The following is a 9,192-nucleotide window of genomic DNA, read 5'->3' on the forward strand; positions in this document are numbered from 1 at the left end:
TCATATAGCGGGTTTACGTAAGTTTATCTAATAAAAAATAATGGTAACTGAAAGAATTTATTTGACAAATAATACAAAAGTCGAACGATAAGTATATTTTCATAAAATTTATTTTATTTATTCTGAGAAGCTGTATATCTGAATAATATCACAGAGGAAAAAGCTGGTCTGTAACGTTAAGCTGAATAGCGAGAGAGGAGATGTAACATGAAACTCCTCCGAATTCCTCTGGCCAGAAAATAAAAGGATAGAAATAAAATTCAATTTGCTACCAGGCATCGTGGCGGATAGCTTAACGAGGCAATAAATATCGCGTGTGTCCAGGGAAAGAAGGCGAATCATTTGGATCCCGTACTCGATGCTGCTGGCATTTGGGCTGCTCCTGGTGCTGTCGGACGCCGGAGCTGTTCACCAACAATCGAACCTCCTCCTACCGTTCACGAACGTCTCGTTTGGATTCGCCAAGGCCGCAACTAATCGTGGTATTTCAGTCACCAGGATCCTGCAGGACGGGGAACTCGAACGGGTGATTCGACTGCCTGGAATTTGCGCCAAGGAGACCATCGTCAATTGGGGGTAAACGATCTTCATCCTGTCTTTAAAAGAAAGCTCTTTTGTTTTATTAGTTTTAAGAATCAAAGATCCTCTTCGAATTTTCCTTCCTTTTCTTTTTTTTTTTTTTCTTTTAATATTTCTTTAAATCGTAAAATCTAGGCTATTTTCAATAGCATCGAATTTAATATCGATATCTCTCGTTTAATCCTTAGCTACAGAAGAGTATATTTATTATTTCATTACCATTTGAGAATTCGTTTATGTTTTCAATTCAAAGCAAACAGTTACGTTCGAACAACCTTGTAACAGTGATTTTAATAAATAAAATTACCAAGAAGCTTAGAGTCTACGTATCTATAGTAAAATTGCAAAAATACGAATGCCTGTGGTTTAAAATTTATTGCATCACACAAAGTCAATTCTTTGAAATGTTCCTGCATCGATTCCCACCTAGTCGACTCACGACCGCGTGGTATACATATTAATCGCGAATAAACTTCGTGAAAACACTTGGCAAGAATTTCTTCTTGAAACGCAAAGTTCGATTGTTTTTCCGATCGACGTTAGAGCAACATCGTAGCATCCTCTTTGCCTGGAATAACATTTCCTTCAACTAGGAGGGAACAAATCTCCCGAAGAGACAGCATCTCACGACTACAACCCTCCCGGTGAAACCGTAGGAGTCGGTGTTAGCGAAGAGGAAAACAATGCCTCCTTTCAGCATTGCCAATACGCGTGGGAGCCACGAGACTGGCTACGTATGCATTTAACTTCGGTTACCTCTTTCAATACGCCGCGCGTCGTCGTTTTTACATCGACTAACTGATACCGGGCATACGTTTGCAGTTTACTGGACGCGCGTCCTTGTCAGCCGGAAACTGCATAGAATTACCACAGCGCTAAATCGAGTCGGTCGGCTCTTTTTCTTTAAAAAGAGACTCGCGTATTTCCCACGTGAGTGTGCCTCTTCTCGCGGTTCTTTCTTTTTGAAGATCCGATGCGTCCAGATGCTTCTTCTCCCTTGAAGATTTACGACTAAAGGTTTAGAAAATAATAGAAAGATTTTCTCGGGGGGAAAAAAATTGAAAAATTGTTCAATTCGCCACCGTCCTCGAATTTTCATCCCAATCAATGATTGATTTCAAACGAAGCAATAACGTTAGATATTCCGGTTGAACGATCGCATGGAAAGATATTTTTTTTTTTTATTTAACAAACGATATTATATTTTCAAACACGAAAATTAAAAGCGAAGCGTACTTTATTCAGCAAGTAGTAAATGGTTATATCGTGTTTTGTTAAATTTTCGGATCGAAAACAATTTATCGCGTACAGCCGTGGACAGCGACCGCTAAGCCAACCGAGGCCTTAAGCCGAAAAGCGGCAAGTTAAGTAAGCAAGGATTAGGTGGAAGCAGGAGACCGAACATCGAGAACGGTCCCAGAGCTGCTGGCCTCGGACCAGCGGTTGTAACTCATCTGCGGATACTCTCACGAGGATACCAGGGAATTCCACGACCGCGAAACGTCACCTTGCACTTAAATCGGTGAAAGCTCTTTTGCTGTAACGAGAAAAGCACGCGGCTTGCCTGTTCTCATGATTCGCCAACGACACCATCCTTCTCGAACCATCAATTCTTCAACGAGAAACGAAATCTTCCGATTCGATGAATACGTTAGAGAACCCCAATCCTTTTGGTTTACGATTTCTTTGGTAACTGTTTACACGTTTGATTCGTAGTAACGGGTTACGATTATCAGCTAGATGAAAAATAACGAAGAATGATTCTACTTGTATCAAAGTTCGCAAAATGTGAAATTAAAAGGCGAAAAAATAGGATCAGGGCCAGAAGAATTGGTTGAATGGTTCTCGCTCTATGTTTAATTGTAAATAGTGTTGCTAAATAGAAGGTTTATCGTTTCTTAATCACTCAAAGTGATTCGTACGTAAGAAGTAGACGAAAAGACACGTATTGGAATGAGAACGCATGGACGGAACATTGTTATCGGGAAACAGCCGTCGACGAATTTAACGACGACCATTTAACGTCGAAGATGTTTATCGACGAGTTGAAAAGAAGGCGGGGGAGCATCAATCATAGCTGCGAGTTAATCACGAGGAAGTATCGTGCAACGCGTGCGTGTGATCAATCTAGCGTGAATTACTCGGGCATCGCGTTAGGGTTTTAGCTACTTTAAATGAGCGTATTAAATTAAATTAAAGGTGCGTCTCTTCTTCTATCATTCGTCGTCGATGTGAAAAGAACTAACAACTAAAAAAACGCTAAAAAGGAGAAAGCTCGAGCTACTTGAGAAGAATATTTTTCGCGTTATACGCAACTGATAGTTTATTCAAATCCATGTTAGGCAAAGATAATTCTAAGTCTCGGCATATATCGTCATAACATTTTTAAATTGCAGTGATTTAAACAATGATTCTATTCTTTATAATACATGTATGACTGTGATAGAGATACGGACGTAGCACTGAGGCAGGTCTGGCTACAGGAGACGGCCAGAAAGGTGCAACTGATATACGAGGGTGGCACGCTTACTGACTGCGTGGACGAGAAACTCGATGTCGGTGACGAGAGATCCTGCACATCAAGCACGCACTTGGACGACGATTACGACGATGAAACGTCCGTCGAACTGTTCGATGTGGACGATCAGGAGGACTCGTCGAGGATCCCGCAGGACCTCTCCTGGCTCTCGTCCACGTCGGATCTACGTCATCGGTGCACCCACGTAAGGAACAGGGCGCGAAATCAATTGATTTCACAACATCGACGAAGGTATAAAAACTATAATAACAAGAGAATGTATGAAATATAGCATAGAATAAAAAAACTGTGATCTTGTTTTATGGTATCATCTAAGAATACAACGAAATATATCGAGATTCAGTCATTGAATCACTTTCGATAGAAATAACGAATAAAGTCTTGGATGAAGGTTTTTTTAACCAGTCTATCTCGATGTGCCAGTTAACTTCTTTCTTCAAATATACCATAAATACACTTTCAGCTTTGCTAAGTCGATAAATCGAATTTTTAAAATAGAAGAATTATCTACTTGTCGTACTTGTTACAGAGATAGAGAGAGTTTTCAGTTTTTCTTTATATATCACGTAATACAGGAAATACTCGAAGCTTTTAAACGGAACGAGCAGCAGTCACCGCCAGAGACGAGGTAAGAGCCGCTCGCGAAGGGACTTGTTGATGATCCCGGGGACACAATGGTGCGGCCGCGGTCATCGGGCCACGAAATACACGAATCTGGGCGGTTTTGGCACGGCAGATGCCTGCTGTCGCAGACACGACACGGCGTGTCCTTTTTTCATCCCGGCTTTCGAGACGCGCTACGGTCTTTTCAACTGGGGTATCTCGAGCATGATGCATTGTGCCTGTGACGAACGGTATCGAACGGTATCGATTACAGTACTGCTTTGCTAACTGGCCTCAAATCTGGCCAATTAATTACGGAAGATCTCTGTCAAAGTCCTGTTGCATTACTCAATTAATATTATTATTATGGTCGATTGACCATATTACAAATCGTAAGTTACAAATTATCGATGCTAAGAAGTTTCACGTGAAATTGATAGAGAGATAGAGTTTAGCTGGAATTTCCTATAAGGACGCTTTCGCTTGAGTTAGACGCAGCGTTCACACACAGAGATTTTCTAACAGTGTGAGACGCTTGTAGTACGATACATCGAAGAAGCGTATTTCGCACAAACGATCTCCAACTATTGCATTTGCATCAAACGTACGCGTTTTATAGGAAATTCCATCCTTAGACAGCAGTAGCCGAGTTGTCTAAAGTTGTCAGTCATTCTGTATAGAATCAGTTGAACGTCGGGATTCGGACGTCGATGTCAGACGAATGAAATAAAAAAGATACATTATCAAGAAGTAGCTCCAGGAGTAAAAATGAGCAACTCTTAACGAGATAAAAGTTTGGCCAGTTAGCAAGACAATCTGTAGATTCAAATGAATTTATCAAAGACCAATCCGAATGCGAATCGAACTTATCAGATTCTTTGTCATATTTACAGATTTCGTACGTGTTTAAAGATGGCAGACACAGCATCCGCGAATTTTATCGGCAAAATCTTCTTTGACGTTCTAAGAACGAAATGTTTTATATTGAAACCGCAAAAGGTTTGTACGAAATGGTCCTGGATGGGCAAATGCCAGCATCACGAATACCGAAAGCAGGCTCATGTCCGTGAAAATGTTCCTTATCATTGAATTAAATGGAAGAGATTTAAAAAGAGAGAGCGACGAATGTTTGAGAATATTCTTTTTCTAGAGATGTCAATACCAATTCTCAGGGATGTAATAGTTTATCGAGAGTATTCGATGATGGGCCGATCGGTCATTTTTGGGCAACAGATCACAGATAAAAGCAGTCATCCTCTTTGACCGTCTGAATGACAGAATGACAATACGTAGTGGTCGCTATAGAAAGTGTAATCATTAGAGTAGATTGACCACAGTTTTATATCATATTTCAGTTCCTTGGACCGATTCTTTGTAAGATCGAGTTAATCTTCATTTATAATTGAAAAGTTAATTGGTCGAGTATCTGGAATCTTTCAAACATATCAACTACGAAAATTATATGAAGCAGATTTACTTATATAAAAGTGGTTTATATTTAATTTTTCATATTTGCAAGGTCAGATTCGTTTTAGGCTGCTGATTTTTGCTTAGTGGCTTAATGGTAAAATGAAATGAAACGGAGAAATGAAATCGTTCGAAATAGACAGGGTATCATTTTTATTGTCTATATACTAACTATGTAGTCGTTATTGTCTTTGAAAATGCCAAATAAATTATTCTGTAGATAAATTATAATAAAAGTGTACATATCATGAGTAGCATAATTTTTCAAGCATAAAAAAACTAGAAAAAATCACTATATTAACAAGTAGTTTAGAAAATGAAAAAATCTCTTTCCTACAAAATTGTTGATTCTTGTAATTAGAAATCTGCGTAATAGTTCACTTACTTTTATCTTATTATCTTGGTTACGTGTACGGTAACGCTGATTCCGCGTTAATTGTGCTCGTGCATGTATTCTGTATGATTGTATTTATGTATGAATGAGTCATGTTCTTGCGATGTAAAAATGTTGAAAAGAAAATCAAGATTGTAACGATACAAAAGTATTTAAATATTGAAATATACGTTGTATTTAAATGCGACATATAAAAAATAAGTGTAATAAGTTAAATATGCAATATCTCCTCGTATTGTATAAATGAAAATAATTCATAGATATATAAATATAAACTATCAAAATTCTTAACAGTAGGTGCATCGTTGTAAATATGTATAATAGTGATATAGTACTAACATATTTAATAAAGTATGCATTATAAAAGTAATTAGAATAAAACCTTATGAAAATTATCAAAATTCATATACATAATATCTTTTGCATCTTCCTCTGCAACTATTCGGGATTTGGATTCAAATGAAAAGTTGAATTTGGCGCGCTTTTAAATGCGCACGTGTTTCCGTTATTTCACTTGCACAAATTGCGCGCGGTTTATCTATTTATATTATATTATCTGTTCTATAAGAAAATAAACGTTTAAAACTGTTAATCCTGTACGAATAATTGAAATTTCTAGTATTACAAATTTCTCCTGCCTCGTATTAAATGTAGTGCATTAATAGAAAAGATTAAAATCTATTTGTCAAGCAATATAAGACATTTGGAAGGAAAGATGCAAGAAAGTGAAGTGAGAACAAAGCATGGTAAAATCGTTTGCTTGTCGTCGGAATTAGATTTAGGCATTACGTTAAAAGGCGGTCAAAGTTTCAGGTAATCTTTTTAATGACATAATTAATCTTTTAAAAGAACATAACCAATATTTTTTTAATATTTCTCATTTGTCTAACATAATTTTTCCACGAGCTTTGAAATAACATAGTCTTGCTTCCTACAAATAACGTATAAAATAATTTTTATAGATGGTCTAATTACAATAATGGATATAGAGGAGTCTTTGGTGGATATGTTTGGACTCTTACGCAACATGATAGTCATCTATTCTACAATGTACAAGGCCCACTAGTAGATTCTAAAAATTATGACGCGATTCTGTCCGACTATTTCAGATTGAACGAGCGTTTACAAGACCTGTGCAAAAAATGGACTGCTGCGGATCCACATTTTAAGGAATCATTAAACAAAACAAATGGTGTTAGAATACTAAATCAAGACGTTGTTGAAAATGTATTTTCTTTTATATGTAGTTCTAACAACAATATCCAAAGGTTTGTAGGGTAAAATACTTTAATTTATATATCATACGTTTAAATACATCATTATTTTAGAATATCAGGAATGGTAGAAAAATTATGTATGTTCTTTGGTGAAAAAATTTGCTCGATCGAAGGCAAAGATTATTACAAGTTTCCATCTATTGAGGCATTAGCAAGTAAAGATGTTGAAAGTAAATTAAGAAAAGAAAAATTTGGGTATCGTGCGGGATATATAGCAAATGCAGCAATGCATTTGATAGATCTTGGTGGAAAACAATGGCTTTCAAATTTACACAAAAAGAACAATACATCATATGCTAAAGCTAGGGAACAACTAATTATTCTTCCTGGGATTGGTCCAAAAGTTGCAGATTGTGTGTGTTTAATGTCATTAGGTCACTTAGAGGCTATTCCTGTAGACACTCATATTTTTCAAATAGCTAGAGCAAGGTATTTACCTCATTTAAAACAATATAAAACTGTCACCCCAAAAATTCATGAAGAAATTAGTAACTATTTACGCGAATTATGGGGTCCTTTAGCTGGATGGGCTCAAGCTCTTGTTTTTTGTGCAAAAATTAATGATATTTCTGCTCGTACCAGATCGCGTATCAAGCGTAAAAATAGTACAAGTAACATGTTACAAAATCTTAAGAAATTTTAATAATGCTTTTACTTAATATTTAAAAAAAAATCGTCATATACATTATATTACACTTTTATAAAACTCTATAAAGTCACATGAAACTTTCTATGTGTGAAAGAATAATTCGTTTTTAATGCACATCTTTACAATGATTGTTTTTATCTATAAATAAGAAATTTTACAACTAATTTGAGACCATGTCTGTTATCCACATCCTTTCACCTACACATTTTCTTCCTTTTTATACCCATACCCACTAGTGCAAAGTCAAAGTCATCTAGAATTACATAATTTGTTAGAAATTGGAGTTCATCCTTCTCATTCTCATCGTCTCTGTCTAAAGAAAAGAACAACATTTAAAATATAAATTATTAATTGTACATTTCTTTGTAAATAACTTACTTGAGTGAATTTTTAATATATCAGCAAAAATGCTCTGAGTAAGGTACCGTAATCCAGGAATCATAGTCGATAAATATGCTCTATGTGATGATTTTAATACTGACAAACAAGATACTGATAAAGAAGCTGGCACAGAACAGCTATAAGTCAATCTTATCATACTATGTGCAGCTGTGGAACACACCATAGGATATAACGCCAAATGCCTTAATCCAGTAAAAGCAATACCTAAATCATAAAAGTATTGTAAGGAAAAATATAAATACATTGATATTTGTAATATTATGAATTTACCTAGTGGCTTCCTGTTAAGAAAAAATTCTAGAGTGCCTCTCCATGTATCCAAGTATACCCCTACTAAGCTACCTTGCCCGAAACAAGCGCCATAATTAAGTTTTTTACCAGCATGTTGTATATATCCATGGTAAGAAAAACCAAAAGATTCGCGATCGTGCCCAAGAAAGGAACAGAAGTCATGTTCTGCACTATTTAAATTCACATTACTTGTACCAACTCCAATCATCTAAAAATTTTGCATTATTAATAGAAACAAAATGTAGATTATATCTCATTAATTTTTATTGAAGATACTTACAATATCGGTTCCATAAATATAAGAAAGCATTTTAACTTCCCAATAATGATGCCTGTCTTTTTCTAATACGTTTGTACCTCTCACAACTGCTGTACCATAACTATGGCCATTGTGAAATTTAACTTTTAAATTATTTTCAGATAAAAGGATGGTATATGTATTATTTCCTTTGTCCCATGTCCATTCATGCTCTAGGTATACAAAAAGATAATATTTATGTGAATTTTGGTAGTATTTGTGAAAAAATTGGATTTCAATTATTAGACTCTTGCTAATGAAAAAAGAAAGAAAAATGAGAATCATTTAACGCTATTTTAAATATCTTGTCATACCATTATTTTCTCCGCAACGACAGCTAGTCAGTGAAGTACAATTACAGAACCTTGCATACGGCCATGTAGGATTATACTCGAAATCCATAATTCTGCAATTATAATATTTCCACTATTGTTCTTCAACTATTCTTCTACAGTAAATTATCGCACTACACTGTATTATTGTACTTTGATTTACTTATGATCAGCGCTAATCTAATGATTGTACAAGTAAAATATTCATATACATAATGGCATCGTGTACGAACACATGTGTAAGTACTTATATATGATAAACTCGTCACAATTAAATTTGTATATAAATTGTTTGAAAAATATAAAAAAAGTAATATATAATAATAATATTGTCATAATGATAATGATGATAACTCAAACT

General features: G+C 35.6%; 3 protein-coding genes across 10 annotated transcripts in view; 2 read left to right on the forward strand and 1 right to left on the reverse strand.

Annotated features, from left to right (window-relative positions):
• LOC100642516 overlaps nucleotides 1–6,174 on the forward strand; it is a 27,016-nt gene extending 20,842 nt beyond the window's left edge. For all 8 annotated transcript variants that reach the window (XM_048405710.1, XM_048405717.1, XM_048405712.1 and 5 more), the window contains 4 exons: nucleotides 325–576; nucleotides 3,026–3,349; nucleotides 3,694–3,972; nucleotides 4,615–6,174. In XM_048405710.1, the coding sequence (XP_048261667.1) occupies nucleotides 325–576; nucleotides 3,026–3,349; nucleotides 3,694–3,972; nucleotides 4,615–4,810 (1,051 nt within the window). In that variant the 3' untranslated portion in view covers nucleotides 4,811–6,174. The remainder of the gene's footprint in view (nucleotides 1–324; nucleotides 577–3,025; nucleotides 3,350–3,693; nucleotides 3,973–4,614) is intronic.
• On the forward strand, nucleotides 6,098–8,314 carry LOC100652192 (N-glycosylase/DNA lyase). The gene is made up of 3 exons (XM_003395691.4): nucleotides 6,098–6,395; nucleotides 6,545–6,850; nucleotides 6,911–8,314. The coding sequence occupies exons 1-3, from the start codon at nucleotides 6,298–6,300 to the stop codon at nucleotides 7,500–7,502; spliced, it is 996 nt and encodes a 331-aa protein (XP_003395739.3). The 5' UTR covers nucleotides 6,098–6,297; the 3' UTR covers nucleotides 7,503–8,314.
• On the reverse strand, nucleotides 7,489–9,078 carry LOC100651994 (SPRY domain-containing SOCS box protein 3). The gene is made up of 5 exons (XM_003395689.4): nucleotides 8,814–9,078; nucleotides 8,482–8,672; nucleotides 8,181–8,409; nucleotides 7,887–8,114; nucleotides 7,489–7,821 (listed from the first exon to the last, which is right to left on the reverse strand). Exons 1-5 carry the CDS (start codon nucleotides 8,899–8,901, stop codon nucleotides 7,703–7,705), a joined length of 855 nt encoding a protein of 284 aa, XP_003395737.1. The 5' UTR covers nucleotides 8,902–9,078; the 3' UTR covers nucleotides 7,489–7,702.
• Between the last annotated feature and the right edge of the window lie 114 nt (nucleotides 9,079–9,192).

Source organism: Bombus terrestris, chromosome 5, assembly GCF_910591885.1.
Source record: "Bombus terrestris chromosome 5, iyBomTerr1.2, whole genome shotgun sequence".
Taxonomy (NCBI): Eukaryota; Metazoa; Arthropoda; class Insecta; order Hymenoptera; family Apidae; genus Bombus; species Bombus terrestris.